This window comes from Cicer arietinum, chromosome 5 (assembly GCF_000331145.2).
Source record: "Cicer arietinum cultivar CDC Frontier isolate Library 1 chromosome 5, Cicar.CDCFrontier_v2.0, whole genome shotgun sequence".
NCBI classification, from domain to species: Eukaryota; Viridiplantae; Streptophyta; class Magnoliopsida; order Fabales; family Fabaceae; genus Cicer; species Cicer arietinum.
The window spans coordinates 2,643,531-2,670,217 of record NC_021164.2 but is presented as its reverse complement, the minus strand read 5'-3'; the positions used below and the strand labels follow the sequence as shown (position 1 = coordinate 2,670,217).

The 26,687-nt window shown below is 31.4% G+C and overlaps 5 protein-coding genes across 6 annotated transcripts in view; 3 read left to right on the top strand and 2 right to left on the bottom strand.

Annotated features, from left to right (window-relative positions):
* Positions 1 to 6,191: 6,191 nt before the first annotated feature.
* Positions 6,192 to 10,869, top strand: LOC101498935 (F-box protein At5g07670-like). The gene is made up of 2 exons (XM_004516277.4): positions 6,192 to 7,475; positions 10,036 to 10,869. Exons 1-2 carry the CDS (start codon positions 6,229 to 6,231, stop codon positions 10,295 to 10,297), a joined length of 1,509 nt encoding a protein of 502 aa, XP_004516334.1. The 5' UTR covers positions 6,192 to 6,228; the 3' UTR covers positions 10,298 to 10,869.
* Positions 10,870 to 12,421: 1,552 nt separating this feature from the next.
* On the top strand, positions 12,422 to 14,100 carry LOC101507282 (pentatricopeptide repeat-containing protein At3g18970). The gene has a single exon (XM_004516298.4). The coding sequence runs from the start codon at positions 12,527 to 12,529 to the stop codon at positions 13,946 to 13,948; it is 1,422 nt and encodes a 473-aa protein (XP_004516355.1). The 5' UTR covers positions 12,422 to 12,526; the 3' UTR covers positions 13,949 to 14,100.
* Positions 14,101 to 16,744: 2,644 nt separating this feature from the next.
* LOC101499260 (pentatricopeptide repeat-containing protein At2g13420, mitochondrial-like) lies at positions 16,745 to 21,180 on the bottom strand. 2 transcript variants are annotated; one of them, XR_190511.4, is made up of 3 exons: positions 19,524 to 21,180; positions 18,983 to 19,255; positions 16,745 to 17,610 (listed from the first exon to the last, which is right to left on the bottom strand). XR_190511.4 is itself a non-coding variant. In XM_004516278.4 (2 exons), exon 1 carries the CDS (start codon positions 21,088 to 21,090, stop codon positions 19,552 to 19,554), a length of 1,539 nt encoding a protein of 512 aa, XP_004516335.1. In that variant the 5' UTR covers positions 21,091 to 21,180; the 3' UTR covers positions 16,745 to 17,610; positions 19,524 to 19,551. The 2 variants fall into 2 exon arrangements, 1 of the variants encoding a protein (XP_004516335.1); XM_004516278.4 differs by lacking the exon at positions 18,983 to 19,255.
* LOC105851363 (F-box protein At5g07670-like) lies at positions 17,286 to 19,254 on the bottom strand. The gene is made up of 3 exons (XM_012712120.1): positions 19,124 to 19,254; positions 18,983 to 19,057; positions 17,286 to 17,610 (listed from the first exon to the last, which is right to left on the bottom strand). The coding sequence occupies exons 1-3, from the start codon at positions 19,252 to 19,254 to the stop codon at positions 17,286 to 17,288; spliced, it is 531 nt and encodes a 176-aa protein (XP_012567574.1).
* A 2,524-nt stretch (positions 21,181 to 23,704) lies between the features above and the next one.
* LOC101499674 (probable folate-biopterin transporter 8, chloroplastic) overlaps positions 23,705 to 26,687 on the top strand; it is a 3,863-nt gene continuing 880 nt past the window's right edge. The window contains exons 1-2 of the mRNA XM_004516279.4: positions 23,705 to 24,580; positions 25,748 to 26,680. Of these exons, the coding sequence (XP_004516336.1) occupies positions 24,052 to 24,580; positions 25,748 to 26,680 (1,462 nt within the window). The 5' untranslated portion in view covers positions 23,705 to 24,051. The remainder of the gene's footprint in view (positions 24,581 to 25,747; positions 26,681 to 26,687) is intronic.

Here is a 26,687-nt window from a genome sequence, read left to right as displayed (position 1 = left end):
TCCTAATGAGAGCAACATATGTACAAAGATAAATTGCTTTTTTAAAAATTGACTATTGTATAGTTTATCTATCTCAATATAGTATAACATTATACAATAGCAGAAAAGATAAACTAGTTTTTTTTAAATCCGCAACTTGTATATAAGTTGGAGGGAACACAACAATATAAATGAATTTTTTAAAATAAAAAGTCGCAACATGAATTTAATAGTAGGAAAGAATGAATCAAGGAATAAAGAAATATCAAATTGGGTAAGAAGGATTGATATCTACTCTACCCATCAAAAATTAGGTTTTGTAACAAAATATTAGAATATTTTACATTTGATAATGATGATGGTCATAATAATATTAATAATAATAATAGTAATGATGATGATAATAATAATAATAATAATAATAATAATAATAATAATAATAATAATAATAATAATAATAATAACAATAATAATAATAATAATAATAGGAGATTTTTTATATTCTGGTGAAAATGTTATTTGTTTTTTTAACTTATGATACAATGAATATAGATGTATTTTTTTGTCTCAAATGAGAAATGAGAAATTTTTTAATTTAAAAAATAACATATTTTACAAATATATAGTATACCATATATTTTAGAATATAATATATTTAACATATAAATAATATCAATAAAATGCATAATATTATATATTTTGCATACATATAACATATAATATTATATAATTTAGAATATATATATTTTACAAATATATATTTTACTAACATTGCATATCAATTTGGAGATTTCGTGACAAAAAATTACTATATAAATATATGTTAAAGATTATTAATATATTATTTAAAATTATAAGACTTAATTTGAACCAATCAAATTTGCATATATAGTGATAAAAATTTGCCATATAAAAAATTTGTAAAAGTAGATTAATAAGATTATGATAATTATGATGTCTTTTTTGTACATAAAATAATTACGATGTCTTTGAATTAAAAATGTTGTACAAACAATATGTAAATAAGGAGTAGTTAAATCTTGACTACATAATTGTACATAGATTAGAAGAAAAAGTCATGTGACTTTTTTAACTGATTATATGTCACTTAAATCATGACTGTGTAGTTGTATGATCAAAATTTAACTATCTTATTATCTAATTATAAAATTTCTCTCATTTAAATTATGATGTGTTTGAAATTAGAGGGAATTTGATCGTATTTTGTAATGCCATAGATTAATTATCTTACTTATAACAATATTAATTTAATATATATATATATATATATATATCTATATATATATATATATATATATATATATATATAATAGATTAAAGTAGTGTTATGTTTGTAATAGATAATAGATAGATATATAATATGAATATAAAGTATTGAAATAACATTACTATATATACTTGTTGTTGTGTCTTCAATCAATCCAAATGATTAGATGTGTCCTTACCTCTATCTAAGTGATGATAAGTGGAACGTGATATTCGCTTGCTTCCCACTTTTCTTATATTTTGAGTTAAATATATGTCTATTTTTTTTTCTCTTTAATGAATTAAATAGACAAATGGTTAGATATTTGCTATTGAATACAATTCTATATTCATTTTTTTGTTTTTGAATTTTTCAAAACGGTTTCAAAATAAATTTATGTCACTGAAGATATTATTGGATTGAGTCGCGGACTAGGTCACTCTTTTTAATACGTTTTGCGACACTGGCCAAATTTTCCAAGGCAGACTATCAACCACGAAATCCCCAAGATAAAATAGCTTAGACAAAATGTATCAAAGTTCTATTACACCGTAGAAAACCATTCTAGAATTACACCCTCAATATAGCAATTAAAGGTTGTCACTAGTAATACGGTATTATGACCACTCGAAAGAAGGAAAAGAAGATGAAGAGAAAAGTCTCGGATATTCGGAGTACTTTTGATGTGTTTTTCAATTGTGTAAAGTCCTCTATTTATAGAGAAACTCTGCAACTGAATAAGAGAAAAATGTGTGAACCATCAAACTGGATTCACATAAAACTAGAATCCGATATTTTCTAGATTTTGACCAGGCCAAAAACTGGTGCGCGGATTCGGAGAAAGAATTGACCGAATTAGATACTGAATGTTGACTCGGTTGAGGACAAACATTTGTACAACGTATCAATGAGAGAAAACGCACGCACTTCATTTAACAAATAAATAATTTTAAAAAAAAAATTCAAATACTAAAAAATAATACACCTTAGCCCAAACCCAAGCTCAGGTCTGCCCTGGCTGAACCGAGCCGGCTGAACAACGATGGCAACGCGCGTGCATGTGTGGTGATCTATTTGCGTGCGTTCTCACTGCTTCACAAAATTGAGTACCTCTTGGAGCACACCCCAATTGGCATACATCCACCTTATAAACACTACTAGTGTGTGTCAACCCTCCTATGTGGGACTTCCTTATTTTTCAATTCACACCAACTAGCTCTTATTATACTCATCATCATTTCCAACAATCTCTCACTTGATTTTAAAAAGTGTCTCTGAAATAGCATCAAATGTTTCCATAAGATTGTGCATAAGTAGAGGTGTCTTATGACTTGAACTTTTGCAAAGCAAGTAAGATTCAGATTCAACGAGAGTGACTCGTAGTCTTGAACTTTATCTCTAACATCAAACTCACACACAACATTTTCATAGGGTGTATTCTCAAAAGCTTGTGCATTTATGGTTTTGCACGTATACCCCAATATAGTGAATGCTCTAGCAATTATGCCTTAAAATTCCATAGGAAGCGACCCCACTTCCACATTCACATAGGTGAATCTATTAAGAGTGCTCTTGTAGCTAGATACTCCAGTCCACATAAAGTATATATCTCATTAAGAGTTTCTATTATCTCATCCTTTCATCGCTTCATAATCATGCTTCTCTTAGATATAATAGCATGTTCATCACATATCATTATGACTTGTTATTACCCATTGAACCAAATTCTTGAGATCTCCAGTCTTTTAGATCGTGTTACCATCATGAGTGGCTCATTGATTTATAGGAAATAGTTTCATCCTTTCAGATGTATTTATGACTTTCTCTCTAGTTAATCATTTCGTCAAAGGATCTGCTAAATTATCATTAGTGCGTACATGGTCCACTATAGCAACTTCTTTAGAAAGTAACTCTCTAACAGTGATGTGCTTACGACATATTTATAATTCCTTACTATTGTAATAACGATTCTCAATCTTTGCAATAGCCACAGTACTATCGCAATGGATCAACACAGCTGACATATGTTTTTCCCCATAAAGAGATCTTAGCTAGCAAACATCTCAATCAACTTGCTTCTTCACTAGCAGTAGCTAGTCCTATTATTTCAGACCTCATAGTGGATTGAGCCAGTATCGTTTGTTTCTTCGATTTCCAAGATATAGCACCATCGATTATACTAAAAATATAGTCATTGTTTGCTTTGGAGTCATCTGATAAGGTGTTCCAATCAGCATCACTGTATCCTTCAAGAACGACATACAATATTTGATAATGTAATCTGAGACTTGTGGTTCTTTTTAGGTCTCTCATGATTCTTTCTATAGTCCCACGACATTGGAAATATTGGGTCTAGTACAATCAGTGGCATACCTGAGACTGCAATTGATGCTTGCATATTCAATTTGTCTAATACTTTCACTAGTGTTCTTCAAACATTTCACACTTGGATCATATGGTGTGCAAGAAGGTTCACAATCAAAGTATTTATATTTCTTTAGGATCTTTTTAACAAAGTGAGACTGGTAAAAAAAATTCCATTTATTCCAAGGATTACACTTGCTTTTTCGGGGTCTTTCATATTAAAGTTGTTATTGAAAAACGGTTTCGGAATAAATTTATGTCACCGAAGATATTACTGGGTTGAGTCGCAGACTAGGCCGCTTTCATTGAGACGTTTCGCGATATTGCCTAAATTGTACAAGACAGACTATCAACCACGAAGTCCCTAGGATAAAACAGCTCAGATAAACTGTATTGGGATTCTACTGCATCATAGAAAATCATTCTAGAATTACACCCTCAATATGACATTTAAAGGTTGCCACTTGTAATATGGTACTATGTCATTCGAAAGAAAGGAAATAAGATGAAGTAGAGTCATAATACTTTTGGTGTGTTTTTTCAACTGAGCAGAGTCATTTGTTTATAGAGTAACTCTACAACTGAAGAAAAAAATTTAAAAAAAAAATGTGCGATCAATCAAATTAACTCTTAGCCCTTTTGTTTCACATCTTTATTTTTTTGTTAACAATCATCACACATGCCACAAGCAAAAAGTAAATGACAAGATCTACATCCCTAACTATTTGAAAGAAAATTTTAACCAAACTACAAAATACGCACCAATACGCACATTAGATATCAAATTACATTGATGTAATAATACACAAATGCTTAACAATGTTTTACTTGATACAAATTTTATAATTTTGATCGTTAGATTAAAATATTATTTCATAAGATCATATATATAAATTTTACATAAATCTTAAACCGTTTGATATGTTAATAAGGTACGTAAAAATTAATATTTTAAGTATTTTTATTATATGATGTCAATCTTAATACACTTTAATAGTATATCAAATGATATTAAATTTATGTAAAAAATTATATAGATGATCTATATAAATATAAATTTTCAATTAAATGGTCAAATTTGTAAAATATGTATCGTGTAAAATGTTATTAAACAATGTAACATTGATATAATATTATGTTAGTTAAATTTAATCATTTCTTATATATATATAAAAAAATTAGTTGTTGGACTATTTTGAGAATTTGTTGTTAAATTAATTAATTTAAATGTTTTGCTGTGTTTGTGAATGTATAATAAGTATTAATTGATATGTTTTGATATAATTTTATTATTTTTTAGATATTCAAGTATTTAAATTAAATTATATTTTTTTTAAATATTTTTTTTTTAATTTCCGTCAATCCAACATAATTCAACTCGCTCATAAATCGGGTTGGTTTGATTCGGGTTTTATAAAAAAAATCATGGGTTAAGAGTGGGGGTGGGAATAGGTCATGCCATGCCAGACTTTGAAAGGCCTGAGCCTAGCCTACAATTTATTTTTCAGGCCTAAGCTTGGCCTACGGCCAATCATAGACTTTTTTTTCGGTCTGGCCTAACCTTTTTAAAAGTCTGGTCCGGCCTGAAAGCCTATTTAAAAGTCTATTTAAAATAACTTTTAAAAAAAATATGAAACAAACATTCTTTAAACCCTAAAAAATAATTTTTTTGTGTCAAATAATATATTTTTTTTTTCTGAAACAAACACACTCATTATTATCTCTTAAACAAATATGGAACGACTACTGAGTGATTGACTAATTGAACGGCTACCGAATATGGAATGACTACCAAATATGGAATCGCTACCGAATATAGAACAACTACTGAATATGGAACGACGAGTGATTGCCTAATTGATAGAATTTAAAAAAGGAAATAATATTATTAATATAATAATAATAAATAATATTAATAAATAATAAAATATATATAGGGCGATCTGCCATACCTAATAGGCTTTTTTATAAGCCTGAACTTGACCTATTTAAATAAATATGCTTTAAAAACAGCATGAGCCTAGCCTTTTTATTAAATAGGACATATAACTATGTCATAGGCCCCTGACGAACGACCTAACCTATTCTCATCCCTAGTTAAGAGCTTAATCCAACTCAAATAAAATTGATCGTTACAAATATCAAATTTGATTTAAAACTATCCAACTAAACTCGTGTAGACGTATCACCTTAGAGAAATAGTTTATTGTGAGGCATAATAGAGTTGATAAAATTAAATTGATGTTATAAAATTAATCATTAATAAGTCACATGAATAAAATTTGTTAAAGAAAACGTAAGCCTTTAAAAAAGCAAAAAAATAAAATAAAAGGTGGAAGGATAAAATTTGTCTCTATATGATCTCAAATCTCAATTGACCATCCAATCTCAACCCTTTTTACCAAAAAAACAAAAAGCAAAATAAATAAGTTGATTACAACATAAAATAAAATGATTGCAAAATAATAAAAATCAATGACCCACACAAATCCATTTTAATATTATTATTATTTTTTTATATATTTTTGGTCAAGAACTGATTTTATTATTATTTATCAACTTAATAAAAAAAAAAAAACAGACCCCATAAAAATCAATTTTGAAACCTTGAATGAGCAATGCAGAAGAAAGAACAACACAAAAACAGAAAAACACTCTTTGCTTCTTCACTGAACTTTCTTACAAGTACTGGGAATGCTTCCAAAACGATGTCGTTTCAACCCTTCCTCAACAGCAACAACAAAAACCCTAATTTCACTTCTCCGCCATTGAAGACCTGGCTAAATTCCAAAACCACCGAATCCTTCAACCCTATGGTCCTTGCAATGCATCTCCACTCTCTCTCTGACCCCAATTCCAAAACCCTAATTCCCAATTTTGACCTAACTCTTCTTCTCTCCGACGAAATTCTCCTCAAAATCATCTCCAAACTTCCAAATTCACAGCACAAATCGAACTCCCTCGTTTGCAAACGGTGGTTGAATCTTCAAGGTAGACTCATTCGTTCCTTAAAAATCTTCGATTTGAACTTCGTTTTATCAGGTAGGTTAATCCATAGATTCCCAAATCTCACACACGTTGATTTGGTTCCTTCAACTTTCGTCGTTTCGCCGCAAAACGGCGTCGTTTTACTGACTCACAGTGTCGTTTCCATGCGTGTTGACACTTTGTGGTGTTTTGGTGAGGTAGAGAAAAACCTGTTACCGGTTCAAGCAATTGATAAGGGACTTAAAGAAGTTGCAAAAGGTTGTCCGAATTTACGGAAGTTGGAGGTAACTGGTGGGAGTGAAGAGGGTTTGATAACAATTGGTGAAGAGTGTGTTACATTGATGGAATTGGAGATTCAGAAATGTAATGACGATATATTGCGCGGCGTCGCGGCGTGTAAGAATTTGCAAGTTGTGAAGTTAATTGGGTGTGTTGATGGGTTTTATGAATCGGTTGTTTCGGATATTGGGTTGACGATTTTAGCTCAAGGGTGTAAGAGGTTAGTGAAATTGGAGCTTGTTGGTTGCGAGGGGAGTTTCGACGGGATTAAAGCGATCGGGACGTGTTGTTTGATGTTGGAAGAATTGGTTTTTGTTGATCATAGGATGGATGATGGGTGGTTAGCTGGTGTTTCTTATTGTGAGAATTTGAAGACTTTAAGGTTTGTGTCTTGTAAGGTGATTGATGGTAATCCTGGATTGGAGGAACATTTGGGGTTTTGTATTGCACTTGAAAGGTTGCATTTTCAGAAATGTCAGTTAAGGGATAAGAATGCAATGGGAGCTGCTTTTTCGGTTTGTAGGGCTGCTAGGGATGTTGTTCTTCAGGATTGTTGGGGGTTGGATGACAGCATTTTCAGCTTGGCTGTTGTGTGCAGGTAATTAGAAAATTATTGAAAATTAGAATTTGTTAGTAATGTTGCTGTTGAGATTTATAAAATTGTTTGCTAGCTTGACCCGCGTTGGCAATCTAGATGTGTTTGTTTTCCGTTTGACAATGGAAAAACACTCTTTTTTAGACACAAAATCAGTATTATCAAATAGTGGCTATAGCATAGCGGAATTTGAACAAATAACTATTGCACCGTGATATGACATTTAGTACAAAGTGTTGTCAAATAGCTACTATTGTGGTACTATAGCATTGTAGTGTAGCAAAATTTGAACAAATTGTTATGTTATGCAATCCTTTTGCATACATAAGTTACATTTGTGGTCCTTAGATCAAGATTGGATAGATTGTAATCCGAATTTGTATTTGAAATCTGAATCAGAATACGAATTGTCTAATTTTGATCCAACGGTCAAATACATGCTACTGTGTTGACTGTTTTTTGACTTCAAACAACCTAGATTCCTAAGAAACTCTATTGATAATTTGGGATCAATGTAAGCCAAACATGCAATGCAATGCAAAACAAACTTGCCTCTTAGGTTGCACGTGCATAGAGAGAAACCTTAAAAGTTTATGGAGAGTCTCAAGAGTTAGAGTAAAATATATTTATTGAATTGAATAATGTTGGCAATACTTCAGATATATATATATATATACACTAGATTACTAAACAACCAAATCCTATTAGTACTCATATATAACTAAATCCCTATTAGTACTCATATATAACTAAATCCCTACTAGTATTCCTATTCAACTGAATCCCTATACTTGAGGGATATTAAACAGAAACAGGTTTTGACACTCCCCCTCAAGCTGGTGAATAGGTGTTCTCCATTCCCAGCTTGAATACAATTCTTTCAAAGTTGCTACTCTTTAGCCCTTTAGTTGGAAGATCTGCAAGGTTGTCATGGGAGGAGTTATATGGAGTGCAAATTAGGCCAAAAAAAAAAATCAAGTTACTGCATTGAAGGCAGCAAAAAGGGCCACAATGAAGGTGGCTATTGTTTTAGGAAAATAGAAACCGCAATGAAGGCTAAACCGTAATGGAGACGGCCAAAAGGACCACAATGAAGGTGGCTAAGATTTCAGGAAAATAGAGGCCGCAATGAATGCGGCAGGTTTATGCGGAAGAAAAAAGGTAAAAAGAAATGTCAAGTTGCTGAAGGCAGCAAAAAGGGCCACAATGAAGGTGGCTAAGTTTCCGGAAAATAGAAACCGTAATTAAGACGAGAGGTTTATGTGGAAGCAAAAAGGCCACAATGAAGGTGGCTAAGATTTCAGAAAAATAGAAACCGCAGTGAAGGCGGTAGGTGTATGCGGAAGCAAGGGGCGACAATGAAGGTGGCTAAGGTTTTAGGAAAAAGGAAACCGCAATGAAGGTGGCAATGGTACAAAAGAACCTTATCCATAATGGTTTGTATTGATTTTGGAAAAAAGGAGTTATTGTTGTTGAATAACTTCAGAGCTGAGTCTTGGTTATCCAAACAATAAAGACCATCAATAACAACCATCACTACTCACAATGAAGACACCAAGATGTAGTGACAAGACCATTCCAGACTGCAATGAAGGCAACAAAGAGCCACAATGACGATGGCTCAAGTTTACCACAATAAAGGCGGCTAGGGTTTATGCGGAAGTAAGACTCTCAAGATCGAGAGCTCTAGTACCATCTCAAGAATTATAGTAAAATATATTGATTGAATTGAATTATGTTGGCAATACATCTGATATATATATATATATATATACTAGATTACTAAACAACCATATATAACTGAATCCCTATACTTGAGGGATATTAAACAGAAACAGATTTTGACAGAGAGCAATAAGTAATTCTTGTTTTTAAGCACTGTGTACCCAGGTACATCAGTGCTAGTTTTTAAAACTAAAATAATAATTAAGAATACATAAAACAATCATACTAAAGTTATTATTCTATTATTGGTTTTTGAGTTTTCTATTGATTATGTTTGGTAGTTTATGTGCTCAAATGGGAGTTATTTAGTTTAAAAATATAATAATTAAAAATACATTAAAAAAATCATACTAAAGTTATTACGTTTTATTAGTTTGAGTTTTCGACTGATTATGCTTGGTAGTTTGTGTGCTCAAACGATATTAGCTGAAAGATAGGCACTAACGAGCCATCTTTTAGATTTTCTTTTCCGCTTCATTGTATATATATTTTATCATATAATATTCATTTTAATTTAATTTGCTTGTTTCAGTTTCATAAAATTTATGTTATATGAACTTATCTAAATTTCAGTTTCAATATTCATGTTATATGGTTTTAAATTCACAAAAGAATTATATTGTTAGGGGTAAATTTGAACTGAAAAAGTCCAAGCAATATTTGTAGTTACATTTGGAGTTTCCTTTATATTATGGCATAGATGAAAAGGAAAATGTTACAATCATGTTAAGGCAAATTTATAAAGGTTGTTTTGGTATTCTTAGTTAACAAGCAAGCTATACGGAAGTGTGTCTAAATGAGTTACTTAATGGTTGTTGCTGCTCTGTTTCATTTTCAGGCGGGTAAAATTGTTCGACTTAGAAGGATGCTCATTGCTTACAACCGAAGGTTTAGAATCTGTAATCGAATCCTGGAAGGAACTTGAGTGTCTTAGAGTTGTCTCTTGTAAAAATATAAAGGATAGTGATATCTCTTCTGCGCTCGCAACGTTATTTACCACTCTCAAAGAATTGAAATGGAGGCCAGATACAAAACATCTTCTGCCATCAAGTCTTGCGGAGGTAAACATGGGGAAAAAAGGCGGTAAGTTTTTCAAGTAGACATGATGCTTGAACTTGCTATATACTGTCAGAATCTAGAAACAGATACTCACTTAACACAGTGAAACTTGTACCATTATGTAATCATCATGTAGTTATAATTTAGATGGTTAATTAGATATTGACAGTGGAAGATTATTGAAAATGAATTTGAAGCAATCAGCAGTCACCATTGATGAAGATCAAACGGTTCAAATTCAGAGTGTCATAATTTGACTAAAGATACAATGCGAGTCATCCGATCCGATTTCTCTCTGACTGACTACAAAGGCTGCGAGAATTGTTGACTACAGTAAATCCAGCGAGATTATATGTATCCTTTGCGTAGAGATGTAATCCCTCGAGATTATTATATTCACCTAGAGATGTAATTATTTTTAGCTTAATCCAGTTCACCTCATGTTGAAAATGGATAACTTTTAGTCCCAACATTTTTTTTTTGGTTCTTTGATGTCTACCATTGAAATAAGGGACTAAATAAGAGATGTAATTTATGTGTAAGCATAACCCATTTCAGTAGGGTACCTTTGTTATACAACACTTTCTTGTTGCTACTGCAGCAGTGGTTTTTACGTTTTTTTTCTCTTATTATTCTTTTGGTCCAACCATGTTAGAAGCACTAGTCCCGTTGTTGTCTTGGGTCTATGGTCCATTTGATTTCTTTTTTCTTAGCTCTCCGGTTCTCATGGAAATGAGACCATGAATTTACAAGTAAAGTCTAGTTAAAAAAATTGTTTAGGTCAAAATTTAAATGCGTTCTTTCAATGAATTATCTTTAATTAAAGTTCATTAACTAGTTGAGTCCACTACTTAATTTATTTGAATGCCATTAATTTTGCAGTTTGCACAATGTGCTTATTAATTACCACCCCTTCCCATGATAAACTTCCTTTAAAATTTAAGAAAAGCTTCCTTTAAAATTTGAGAAAATAATAAATGAATGAACAAAGTATCATTATTTTTATTAATTATTAATGTTAATTTTTAATATAAATACATATTAAATATAACGAGCTAAAAGTGATATTAAAATATTTAAAAGAAAATTAAAAAAAATAATTAATGTCATAAAAAGATGAAATATTATGATTTTTAAATGTTTTTCTTTGTTAAAATATCACTAATATTTAATTATTAATAATAATAATAATAACAACAACAACATTAATGGTAATTAAGTTTGAATTCAAGTAATTAATGAATTTTAATTATGGATAAATTGTTCTAAAGAATCTAAAAATTCTAAATTACAAGAGTGCATTTTTCAAAGAACCAAATAGTTATAACAATTGGACAAGAAGTTATTCAAAGACTTGTCACACATATGACAATATCCACTAGGTATATACAAATGACTAACTAAGCAAAGTTGTATATGTTATTTATTTGACCTTTACATTAGAACGAACCAATTTTATTGACTCGATTTCAACTCTTAATCCAATCAAATTACATGGTTGTAATTAAAAAAATAATTTATATGGACTAAAACTAAACTTCTTGTGTATTATACGAACTTAAAACACAACAACTCCCAATTTACAATTGTGGGCCTTTTAAAAAATAAATGTAGTTAAAATTATTTTTTGTTTTAAACATAATGAGTTTTCGTTGGCAAGTAAAAATATAAAATTAATGGGTAAAATCTTTGTTATCTAAATTTTTTAGGACATGATAGGTAATCTAGGGATAAATTAATTATTGTCTTATCATCTATTTATATTTCTATTTTTTTTCCAGGTTAAGGTCGGACTTGACCCTAACGTTGCGTACCAAAACGGATTAATGGACTAGGTCAGATTTTGTACACCCAGAGTATCCACAATAGACCTACCTCTTCGCTTATGATATGTAATAACTAATAATTGTCGTACGTATATTTAAGTATTTAACTCTAAAAAAGAATTAGTTGAGTTGGATTTTAGAATTTCATCAAGACATACCTCAACGTTAAAATAAAAATATTCTCACATCGACAATGAAAATTGAACTTGAATATGAGTCAACTCTTTATTAACTGAATCAACCTTTTTCAGAAACCTTCTTATTTTATTGAATAGTATTTAACCCATTTATAGATACAATGGAATTAAAGTTCTAATATATATATCGTGTGCCCATTAACACCGAACAAGTGCAAGACACAGCTTGAAAAGAGAGTGAACTTTTAAACTCGCAAAACCCATTCCTTTTTTTCTTTCTTGAGAGCTTATACACACAATTCACCTCATGCCAACAACAATTCCAAGACTCAAATGCATTTCACTCTTAAATTCTTTGCCCAAACCAACAAACAACAACAACATAAAACAAATCCACTCCCAACTAATAATAAACGGTTTCAAATATCCCATTTTTTTCGCCAAATTAATCAACCATTACTCTTTAATTTCACCAAACTCTAACATTCTCTATTCCATTTTCCATCACTTTCACACCCCACACTTACTCCTCTTCAACACTTTTGTTAAATGCACCCCCCTTAACCACTCAATTCACATTTTCAAAACCCACTTCATAAAAAAACTCATTCATTTCGACCATCACACTTTCAATTTCATCCTTGGAGCTTGTGCCCGTTCCCCTTCATATCCAACGTTAAAACTAGGCACACAACTACATACCCTCATCATAAAACTAGGATTTTGTTCCAATGTTTTAGTTCCAACTACGTTAATTCATTTTTATTCTAACAATGGAGATATTAAATCAGCACGTAAGGTGTTTGATGAAATGCCCGAGAGAAACGTCGTCTCGTGGAATGCCATGATAACTGGTTATTGTTCCTTAAAAGATGAAAATAGAAAAAATATTGTCAATGGGATGTGTTTGTTTAAGGACATGTTAATGATTTGTAGACCGAATGATACTACCGTGGTTTGTTTGCTTTCTGTGGCTTCTCAATTGGGAATCATGGAAATTGGTGCTTGCGTACACGGGTTTGCGGTGAAGACGTTGTGTAAGGTTGAAGATGATGTTTTTATAGGGACTGGACTTGTTGATATGTACTCGAAATGCGGGTGTCTTGAGAGTGCTTTGTCTGTTTTCTGGCGAATGGAACGAAAGAATGTTTTGACTTGGACCGCGATGACTACCGGGCTTGCTATTCATGGAAGAGGCAAAGAGGCATTGGAGGTTTTGTATAAGATGGGAGGTGATGGTGTGAGGCCGAACGAAACGACTTTTACAAGCTTGTTATCGGCTTGTTGTCACGCGGGGCTCGTTGAAGAAGGGCTTCAATTGTTTCGTGATATGGAAGGGAAATTCGGTGTGGTGCCTCGGATACAACATTATGGTTGTGTTGTTGATCTTCTTGGAAGAGCTGGAAAGTTGAAGGAGGCTTATGATTTTATCATGGGGATGTCGATTAGTCCTGATTATGTGATGTGGAGGAGCTTGCTCAGTGCTTGTAAGATTCATGGAGATGTTGTGATGGGAGAGAAGTTGGGAAAGTTTCTTCTACAGTTTAAAGAAAAGAATTACACAGAATTTGATCATAAGAGTGAAGACTATATTGCTTTGTCAAATGTGTATGCTTCAGCAGAAAGATGGAATGATGTTGAAACTGTAAGGAAGAATATGAAGAATAAGAGTATTTTTAGTAAATCTGGTTTAAGTTCAGTTCAAACTTTGAGCAGTGCTGCATTGTAATAATTAACAATTCATATTGAATAATTTTATAAAAAAAAGGTATGTTAACATGGTCAATAAACTTGTCAGATGCAGAATGCATGAAGTAGCCGAGAATGGAATAGTAGTTTAGAAATATCAATGATCATAAAATATGGTGTATGATTTTTTTCTTTCAATATGTGTTTCTAGTGTTAGAAGAAAGAATAAAGTTTTAAAAGTTAGATCTTGGGTGCTTAAAAGTAGAGATGTCAAAACAGACAACCGGTCTATATCGTAGTGGACTTTTTCAGTTTGGGCTAAAAATATATATATATATATATATATATATATATATATATATATATATATATATAGATGGATTAAATACTATTTAACAAAATAAAAAAGTTGATTCAGTTGTTAAAGAGTTGACTCATATTCAAGTTCAATTTTTATTGTCGATGTGAGGATATTGCTATTTTATCGTTGAGGTATATCTTGATGAACTTCTAAAATCCAACTCAACTAAATCTTTTTAGAGTTAAATACTTATATATATGTTACGATATCACGAGCGGAGAGGTAGGTCGATTGGACATTGTGGATGTACAAAATCCGACCTAGTCCATTAATCCGTTTTGGTATGCAACGATAGGGTTCAAGTTTATCCTTAGATTACCTATCATGTCCCAAAAAATTTAGATAACATAGACCGCTGTTTTTTACCCATTAATTTTATATTTTTACTCACTAGCGAAAACTCATTATGTTTAAAAAATATATAACTTAACTACATTTATTCTTTTAAAGACCCACACTTGCAAATTTGGATTTATTGTTTTAAGTTCGTGTAGTACGCAGAAAATTTGGTTTTAGTCCATTAAATTATTTTTTTAATTACAATCATGTAATTTGATTGGATTAAGAGTGGAAATCGAGTCAATAAAATTGGTTTGTTCTGTTGAGACAAAATCTCTCTCAAATGATTTTAATGATAACAAAATTACTTAAAGGATTATGATTATGGTTAATGACTAATATGTGCTTTTGACTAAGAGGATGGAAGTATTAGGTTGGAGGACGGTTCTATAAAGTCCACATCATTCCCAAATGTTGAAAGCAACTCATCCTATCATGTGCAAAGGCTATTAGCAGACCTATATATCATTCTTGTATGATTGAAAAGCTATATGAAGTCAAGCTACAGAAAGGCAACAAAAAACAAGCCAAAAATAGAAGCCTTCACATGTCTTGAAGGAAGGAGCCTTGACCCACGTGCTTGAGGTTGGCTTTCTCTCTTGTCAACATCACTCTCAAAAGGTGAAAATGAATTAGTCATTCAAGCTTCAGAAAAGGTTGTAGCCCACAAAGTCAAAGAGTTATGTAATCAAGATCAAGTTCAAGTTCCAAAGGAGTTGATCCTCCTGCTCGAGAATGGATTGAGTCTGTCCAAGGACAGCTCGATGACAGTTCTGTAAATATGATGCAAGACCTTGGACTTTTTTATCAAGTCTTCAACGGTCATATAAAGCTTGTCACATGGAAAGATCATCATAAGACCTCTATAAAAGGCAGCAAGCTATTCATCATCAAAGACACAACACAATTACATAAAAAGATCAAGTATATCAAAGCTATCAAGAGCAATATCCATCCTCTCTTCATACTTTCTATAAATCTTACATTAGATATTTGAAATATCCTTTTAGGAAGTATTTAAGAAAAGAGAAACAATCATATTCATATCATTCTGCAATTTCGAAGTAAGTTACACTTGGAAATAGTTGAAACTTGATTGTAAGCTTGGTGAAGCTAAAGAATACACAAAGTGTAATCATCCTCTGTGAAAGATGATCAGTTTGAACATTAGTGAAATCTCACAAGTGTGTAAGGACTTGACGTAGCTTTCATTGGATGAACCAATATAAAAGTTGTGTGTGTCATTCTTTACATTTTCTCTTTCTTTTGTTCAGCTCTAATTTGAAGGTTTAAATAATCATCCTCGAGTTTGCATCCTCTCTGAGAAGATAGTTTTTAAAACACGAGAAAATTATTTTTAAACAGCAAAATTCATATTCAACTCCCCTTCTAGTGATATTTAGATACATCATGTTCTAATGTAAAAATCGAATAAAGAACATATACAACTTTTACTTAATTCGTCCTTTGTACATTCTTAATAGTCACTCCCTAACTTTTGTCCAATTAGTATTATTGTTATAACTATTTAGTTCTTAGAAAAATGAACTCTAGTAATTTAATTTTTTTAATTCTTGAGAATAATTCATCCATAAGTATAACTCATTAACCAATTGAGCTCGATCACTTGATTTCCATTAATGCTATTATTATTATTTTTAATTAAATATTAATAATATTTTAATAAATAAAAACATTTAAAAATCATATTATTTCATCTTTTTATGACATTAATAATTTTTTTATTTATTTTAACATCACTTTTAACTCGTTTTATTTAATATGTATTTATATTAAAATTAATGATAATTGATAAAAATAATGATACTTATTCATTCATTTATTATTTTCTCAAATTTTAAAGGAAGTTTATCATGGGAAGGGGTGGTAATTAATAAGCATACTGTGTGCAAACTGCAAAGTTAATGACATTCAAATATATTAAGGGATGGACTCAAGTGATTAATAAATTTTAATTAAAGATAAATCATTGAAAAACTTTTACTTATAAATCTAGATTATCATGGTCTCATTTCCACGAGAACTGGAGAGCTAAGAAAAAACAAAAAATCAACTGGACCATAGACCCAAGATAACAGCAGGACTAGTGCTTCTAACATGGTTGGACCAAAAGAATAATAAGAAGAAAAAAAAACGTAAAAATCACTGCTGCAGTAGCAACAAGAAAGTGTTGAATAACAAAGGTACCCTACTGAAATGGGTTATGCTTACACATAAATTACATCTCTTATTTAGTCCCTTATTTCAATGGTAGACATCAAAGAACAATAAAAAAATATTGGGACTAAAAGTTATCCATTTTCAACATGGGGTGAACTGAATTAAGGTAAACATAATTACATCTCTAGGTGAATAACAAATAATCTTGAGGGATTACATCTCTACGCAAAGGATGCATATAATCTCGCTGGATTTACTGTTGTCAACAATTCTCGCAGCCTTTGTAGTCAGTCAGACAGAGTTCGGATGACTCGCATTGTATCTTTAGTCAAATTATGACACTCTGAATTCGAACCGTTTGATCTTCATCAATGGTCAATATCAGTACCAAGTGACTGCTGATTGCTTCAAATTCATTTCCAATAATCTTCCACTGTCAATATCTAATTAACCATCTAAATTATAACTACATGATGATTACATAATGGTACAAGTTTCACTGTGTCAAGTGAGTATCTGTTTCTAGATTCTGACAGTATATAGCAAGTTCAAGCATCATGTCTACTTGAAAAACTTCTTGCCTTTTTTTCCCATGTTTACCTCCGCAAGACTTGATGGCAGAAGATGTTTTGTATCTGGCCTCCATTTCAATTCCTTGAGTGGTAAATAACGTTGCAAGCGCAGGAGAGATATCACTATCCTTTATATTTTTACAAGAGACAACTCTAAGGCACTCAAGTTCCTTCCAGGATTCGATTACAGATTCTAAACTGTCGGTTGTAAGCAATGAGCGTCCTTCTAAGTCGAACAATTTTACCCGCCTGAAAATGAAACAGAGCAGCAACAACCATTAAGTAACTCATTTAGACACACTTCCATATAGCTTGCTTGTTAACTAAGAACACCAAAACAACCTTTATACATTTTCCTTAACATGATTGTAACATTTTCCTTTTCATCTATACCATAATATAAAGGAAACCCCAAATGTAACTACAAATATTGGTTGGACTTTTTCAGTTCAAATTTACCCCTAACAATATAGTTCTTTTGTGAATTTAAAATCATACAACATGAAATTTGAAACTGAAATTTAGATAAATTCATATAGCATAACTTTAATGAAACTGAAACAAGCGAATTAAATTAAAATGAATATTATATGATAATATATATATACAATGAAGTGGAAAAGAAAAACTAAAAGATGGGCTCGTTAGTACCTGCCTTTCAGCTAATATCATTTGAGCACACAAACCACCAAGCATAATCAATCGAAAACTCAAACTAATAAAACATAGTAACTTTAGTATGATTTTTTTATGTATTTTTAATTATTATATTATTAAACTAAATAACTCCCATTTGAGCACATAAACTACCAAACATAATCAATCGAAAACTCAAAAACTAATAATAGAATAATAACTTTAGTACGATTGTTTTATGATTTCTTAATTATTATTTTAGTTTTAACAACTAGCTGTGATGTACCTGGGTACACAGTGCTTAAAAACAAGAATTACCTATTGCGCTCCATAAACTTTTAAGGTTTCTCTCTATGCACGTGCAAACTAGGGGGCAAGTTTGTTTCGCATTGCATGTTTGATTTACATTTTAGCTAAATGCAAAGATATATTTGATTCAAAATTATCAATAGAGTTTCATGGGAATCTAGGTTGTTTGAAGTCAAAAAACAGTCAACACAGTAGCATGTATTTGACCGTTGGATCAAAATTAGACAATTCGTATTCTGATTCAGATTTCAAATACAAATTCAGATTACGATCTATCCAATCTTGATCTAACGACCACAAATGTGTTGACAACAATAGTATTTTGACCCTTTCTTCGAGGCAAATGTAACTTATGCTTGCAAAAGGATTGCATAACATAACAATTTGTTCAAATTTTGTTACACTACAATGCTATAGTACCACAATAGCAGCTATTTGACAATACTTTGTACTAAATAGCATATCACGGTGCAATAGTGATTTGTTCAAATTCCGCTATGCTATAGCCACTATTTGACAACACTGATTTTGTGTCTAAAAAAGAGTGTTTTTCCATTGTCAAACGGAAAACTAAACACATCTAGATTGCCAACGCGGGTCAAGCTAGCAAACAATTTTATAAATCTCAACAGCAACATTACTAACAAATTCTAATTTTCAATAATTTTCTAATTACCTGCACACAACAGCCAAACTGAAAATGCAGTCATCCAACCCCCAACAATCCTGAAGAACAACATCCCTAGCAGCCCTACAAACCAAAAAAGAAGCTCCCATTGCATTCTTATCCCTTAACTAACATTTCTGAAAATGCAACCTTTCAAGTGCAATACAAAACCCCAAATGTTCCTCCAATCCAGGATTACCATCAATAACCTTACAAGACACCAACCTTAAAGTCTTCAAATTCTTACAATAAGAAACACCAGCTAACCACCCATCATCCATCCTATGATCAACAAAAACCAATTCTATATTTATGACAAGTTACAACAAATAGAATAATGCTCAATTATTAAACACTACAACTAATTGCTCAAGTGTTGACATTCAACATTTCATAGCATTTAGGGATATAAACATAGAGATCTTTTGTACCTCTAAAGAAAACTAACCTAAATAACCCATTCATCTAGACCAAAGGAACTAATAACACTACACATACAAAAACTAAACACCAAATATATATAATTAAGACCAAAAAAAGTCTAAAGTACCTCTTCATGTGAGTGAAACACTAGCAGCTCATCTCCTATAAGGCTTTAAATGATAATTTTGAAACTCTGAACCAAATGTAATGGACTCTTCATCAAGCTTCTTCTTCAACCTCCTCCAAGTCCTCAACATATCAGCCTGAATGAGACCCCTATAAAGCGTCTCAAAGGTAACTTTCTGAGGAAGAAACCCCTTCTCAATCATCTCAACAAAATAACCGCAAGCCTCCCTCCACTTCTTCCTCTCACACAACCCATGTATCAAAACCGTATACGAATCCAAATCCGGTCCAACCCCACGCTCCATCATATCCTTCCAAATCTCCTTAACAACTCCAATCATATCCGCCTTCAAAAACATGGCAATCAAAACACCATACGTATGCGTCGTCGGCTCGCACAACCCATCATCCTTCATCTTCTTAAAAAACTTCAAAGCCTTATCAGTCTCCTTCCTCCCTCTATACTCCTTAAAGAAACAATTATACGTCTTAGCACAAGGACTCACTCCATTTCTCACCATCTCATCAAGCAAATCCTCAGCCTCCTCAATCCTCCCACATGAACAAAGACACTTAATAACCGAAGTATAAGTCACAACATTCGGACAAATCCCTTTCTCCTTCATCAAACTCAACTTATCCAAAACCAACTGCGGCTTATGTGCCCGACTATAAACATGAAGAACAATCGAAAAACTAGTCACATCCGGTTCAATTCCACTCTCGCGCATTTCATCGAACACCTTCTCCGCATCCCTTATCGTTCTCTCAAACCTCTCCTCCGGATGCAAACTCGCCTTTCTACAAATTCCATTCAAGTAAACATTATAAGTAACAACATTCGCCTCAATCCCCTTCACCTTCATCTCATTTAAAAACGACAATGCCGTCTTAAATCTACTAATTTTACACCATCCATATATCAAAATAGTATACATTTTCGCGTCGGGGCTAAACCTATTTTGATTTTTGTTAAACAATTCGCAGGCAATTTTAACGTGGCCATACTTACAAAGCGTGTCGAGCAAGAAAGTGAAATGTTGTGAGGTTAATTTGGTGTTTGTGTAGGATTCAATTTCTTCGAAAGCGCGAATCGCTTGGCGAGTTAGGTTAGCGGCGATGAGGCGTTTGATGATGATGAAGAAAGTGGTTGGGTCTGGGGTGAGGTTATTTTGGTCCATTTCGATAATTAATTGCCAAGCGAGGTCGAATTGGTGAACTTTGGAGACGATATCGATAAGGAGATTGTAAGAGGAATGTGAGAGAGGTGGGTTTGGGAGGGATTTGGAGAAATTGAAGAGAGAGAGTGCGATTTTGGAGTGGTGTTTGAGGTGGGTTAGGGTTTCGGTTAAGAGGGTTGGGGTTAGGGTTATGCTTTGGAGTTGGAGTGGGGATTCCATTGAGTGGTAAGGGTTGTAGTGTTGGAGGAGGAGTTTGGAGATTAATTCGGCGTCGTTTTGTGTGGGAGGTGAGGAGGTGGTGGAGAAGAGGTGGGTGAGGGTGGGAGAGAGGTGTTTGGCGGCGGTGAAGTGGCGGTTGTGAAGTGAGGGTTTGAGAAGAAACGCCATTGAGATTGTTGCGACGGAGAATGAAGTAGAATCTCAACTGAGTGATACTTACAACATCAGCATGAAGTTACTCTCGTTAATGTTACTTTATCTTTAAATTGATTGAAGGTTACGATTTAAATTTGTTAAAATTAAAAAACATAAATATGTCAACAAATTCAAAGCAATCCCATTAATAGTATATAAAGGTAAATTATTTATAAACTTTGATAAAATTTAAATTTTTTTTATGAAATTAAAATGTTTGAAATGTTTATATTTTTGGAGTTGTAATATTAATAAGACTAAAATTATTGACTAAATTATCCATCTAAACTTAGTAACACTACAACAAAAGAGAAAATTAAGACTTTGTACTAAAATAACAACCAAATACAAAGTCACATTGAGAATACGAAACTAAAAAAAAAATTGATAAAAGAAAATAAAATAAAATTGATAATTTTGATAAAAAAAAAATTAATTTTAAATAAAAAAAAAATAAGAATCAATCAAAAGTGAGGAGAGGAGATGACTAGAGGCGGCTAGGTCAACCTCCACAAATGCTATAGACTTTTAAAATCCATTTGTTCTTAAAACTATACTCTTTCTCCAAATTGACTTATAATTATTAAAATCTACTAAAAAAATTATTAAATTATTATTCAATTCAACTAATTAATTAATCCGTCAAAACTTTTTATTATAATTTTTTTCAAAAATAATTTTTAAAATAATGGTTCAAATAATAAGTAAATTTAAATAATTTATTGTGAAAATTATTTTAATTATTTCAGCTTCTTGTAACAAAAAAAATAACTTTTCATAAAAAACACTTTTAAGATAAATATTGTTATAAAAATTTAATTTTTATCATATTACAATCTTTATTATGTATTGTTTGAAGTTTTTTGCCAAATGCCGAGACAAAAAAGTAATAACCAAATAAATGTTCTATATGAAAAAACCAAGTAAATAAAATTCAATGTTAAAACTAAGTTAATATATATATATATAATTTTAACTAAATTTTATCAGAATAATTTTTGTTTTTTTATTAAACTTTATCACAAAATTTAATAGTAAAATAAAATAGAGATGACAAAGCGAGTCAGTAAGTCTCATAATTAATCCACCAAAAAATAGAACGGAACAAACTATTAAGTGCCACTCCACTCTTTTTTACGGTGGGACGACGGATTTGTTGGTCGGCTTGTCATTTTTTTAATATTTACAAAAATAATAAAAATTAATGCAATTATTTTTAAAAAAGAAGATTAATTTTAACTTATTTAGTGATAAATATTTATTTAAAAAATACATTTCATAATCAACTATAATTATTTAATTATTCTCTTCTTATTTAGAAAATATAAAAAAGCATTAAATTTAACTAATAATTAATAAAAAAACATTTATATGTATATAAATTATATGCATCAGCGACTTACCTATGAAATCATTTTCTATAATAAAAATTATTTAATTAAATTTATAATAAGTAAATTTCCATTACATAATTTAAAAAAGAAATTTATCGTATATTATAAATGTAATTCAATTTAATTAAAGTCGACGCCTATTAAAAAACAAATAGAAGAAAATCACGTCGGCCACATTCATTTTGTTCATATACAAAATTAAAAAAGTCCGTGACAGTTAGGACACGTGTTTGTCTGCTGCCAATTTTCCATCGTAGGATTTCAACGGTCGTCAATCACCATCCCAAATTCATCGCATCATAACAAAAAACCAACCTTCCAAACGTTTGCAGTTAAACAAAATCAAATCACAGAATCCATGTAACACCACCAATATCATCAGAACTCCCACAACCGCATTTTGGCGCGTTTCCAACACGTCCGTTCAGAAATCATCGTTATTAACACCCCGGACTGCATACATCTTTTGTTTTCTATTGATGTGAATAAAAACAATAATATAATATTAAATGCATAGTTTTTAGGTTTTAATAGTTCAAAGTATTGAACTCGTCATTAAATATAATAAAAAATATTAGATAAACTGAAATATCAATTCACCTTAAACTATATTTAATTGAATTAAAATAAATTTTTAAATAAATAATTAAAATTAAACCAAATTTGATTTTAATTTTTATTAAATCTAAATTTTAATAAATAATTAGTTTAATATTATCACATGATATTATAGAATGAATTTGGTTTAAATTAGATGGAAGAAAGAAGAGAAAAGATAATAATTTAAATTTTATTAATTTGGTTCAACTTTTAAGAACAGAAAAAAAAAAAAAGTGTCTTCAAAAAGATGTTGAAGACAAATAAAAATCTGACTCAAATAGAAAGGTGAACAAAACTTTGATTTTTGTTCTAAAATTTAGAGAGGAGGAGAGATAATCAATTATAATATAAAAATCATTTAAAATTTATGTATTTTAATTGAACTAAACTATTTCTTTAGTTAAACATAAAACTAAAAAAATGTCTAAAAATTTATCCCTTTAATTAAACATAAAACTAAAAAAATGTCTCGTTTGACCAACTTTCTATTTTCCCTCCACTAGTTTCTATCAAAAAGTTTATTTTCATTCGTTGAACCATACAAACCCCGAAATGATTTCAATGTCGATGTAAAATGCACCGCAAAAACTTCTTATTCACAAGTTCACACATGTAGAGAACAAAAGTTTCACTATCACAAAACAAACCTCGAAGAACTCTCTCTCTCTATATATTTTTTTAAATTGCAAAACAACCCCTCAACACACTCTTCTAGATCCCTCTCTTCTATCTGCAGTTTTCATTATTCTCTTTTTTTTATACATTCATTCATTTATTCATTCATTCTTCACTTCACCAATAACTTTACAACTACAATGAGTATCAAATAACAACACACGAAAAACTATACCCAATTTTTTTCTCCATTAAATTTTTTATTGTTTTTAATCATTTATCTCTATCTTTCTCACACACAAATCTGAAAAGAAAAAAAAAAACAATGATTCACCTTTCAATTCAATCTCATAACAACCCATTTATAACAAACATCCCAAACTTTCACAAACACATAAAAACACAATCTTTGAAAACAACAATAACATGTTCTCACAAAAACAATCCTAGAAGAAACTTTATAGAAAAACAACAACCTACATTCATGGTTGAAACTGAAACTGACATACATCACCACCAATTTGTTGTGAAAGACAAGAAGAAGAAAAAGAAGGAAGATGAAAAGGAAAAGATAGTTTTTTATGAGAAAGAGAAGAAGAAAAAGGGTCTTCAAATTGGAACAAAACAAATGCTTATATTGTGTGGATTTGGTTATTGGTTACAAGGGTTTAGGTGTTTTCCTTGGCTTGGTTTGAATTTTCATATGGCTAGTAATCTAAATTTGCATCCTTCAATGTTGCAACTTGTTCAGTATTCTGCTAATCTTCCTATGGTGGCTAAACCACTTTATGGAATTCTTTCTGATGTTATTTATGTTGGTGGTGCTCACAGAATCCCTTACATTATCACAGGAGGTAAACTTATACCAATGGCTTTTATGATGTGTTTGTGTCTTTTGCTTTTTTATTTTGTGAATGTGTCAAATACTCAAATTGTCTGCGTCATAGTGTGTGTTTGGTTCTACGATAGTGAAAATTGATTTTGATTGAATAGGACTTCTCAAATAGCGGATAGTCGAATTTGAACAAATTGGTATTGTTTTATGATATATTGTTTAGTACAAATTGTTGTCAAATAGCGGTTAAACTGGCGCTATATCAATGTAGTATAGCGAAATTCGAACAAACTGTTATTTTTTGTGATCTGCAATTGATAACACTGGATTGAATTGATTTTGTAAATTTGATTTTAGTTAAAAGTTGGTTTAAGGTAAAATGTTTTATGCTTAGATATATTCCTATGAAGGTGAATTGAACAATACATTTGAGACTAAGAATCATGTAAAGAAGTAAAGGCTAGTATGTTTAGCTCCACTTTTATAGGAGGCAAAGTTGATTCCAGATGTGTAGAATTGACTTTGCAATCAGAATTTGATTATAATTTGAAGCTATATTTTAGAGGTTTTACTTTTATAATTGAATTTTAGCCTTGAATTTATTATTCAACTCACTTTTTAAGCGAGTTGAATCACATACATAGATATAGATATTGGTAATAATTTAAAAAGATAAAAGTGATTGAATGTAATCAATAACTATATGTATTGGTGTTGTGTCAGTGTCAGAAACATGATACACCTTTAACCTGAAGTGTCACTACTACAGTGATTTTAATGTCATCAACTTTGGATCTTTAACCACTATCTCCAACAAACTTATAAATATTAGTTCACAACTCACAAGAATTGAAAAGTCTATCAGGAACATATAAAGAATTAATAAGGTAATAAAACCAAGCAGAGATAGTGACTACTAATTCATGTTTTATTTTTCACATCAAATTAGATTCTAATCATCAATGCGTCTGTGATTCAGACCTGCAATTCCTTCTCTGTATTGTAGACATTAAGCTGATTTTACAATAGTCATGTGTATATTACCATCAACATATCTGAAAATGGCGAAAACAAATGTTATTCAGTGTAACATTACAACATAAAGCTACCAAGGAAGTTTATTTTCTGGATGAATTTCTTCTTTTATTCCAAAACATGAAAACTTATTTGGTTCAATCTTCTTCAGTTCTTTTGCAGATCTTTGCTTGGAATCGTCTCGCATTTGTCCCTGCTGCACGCGAAGTGCTTACTGGTTTAGTTGGAACCGTGCTTCTCAGTAACTTGGGAGCATCCATTACAGAAGTAGCAAAGGATGCTCTTGTAGCCGAGTACGGAAAGAAACACAAAATCGAAGGCCTACAATCATACGCGTTCATGGCATTAGCGGCAGGTGGAATCTTTGGCAACTTGATCGGCGGCTATTTTTTACAGAAAATGCCTCCTAGAATCATGTTTGTTATATTTTCAGCTTTACTATCTCTACAACTAGCAATTTCTTTCTCAACAAGAGAGGATTCTTTAGGCATACCGCAACCATCATGTGAAAATCTTGCAACAAAATCCGTCTCAGAAAATATCAGACAACAAGTGTCTGATCTTATCGTGGCGATCAGCGACAAAAGTATTTTTCACCCCCTTTTATGGATTGTTGGATCAATTACTATGGTTCCGATGCTTACAGGCTCGATATTTTGCTATCAGACACAATGTCTAAATCTTGATCCTATGATCATTGGTTGGTCTCGAGTGATTGGTCAGATGATGCTTCTTTCAGGAACGGTGCTTTATAACCGATATTGGAAAAAGTTTCCAATGAGAAAGATGATAGGCGCAGTGCAGATTCTATACGCTTCGTCGCTACTTCTCGATCTCATTTTGGTTAGACAGATAAATCTTAAATTCGGAATTCCAAATGAGGTGTTTGCTCTTTGCTTTTCGGGTGTAGCAGAAATTCTAGCACAGTTCAAAATCCTTCCATTCGCAGTTCTATTTGCAACTTTATGTCCAAAGGGTTGTGAAGGATCTCTCACCTCTTTCCTTGCATCAGCTTTGTGCTTATCATCTATAGCTAGTGGCTTTCTTGGCGTTGGATTGGCCTCTTTGCTCGGTATTACATCCGGTGATTA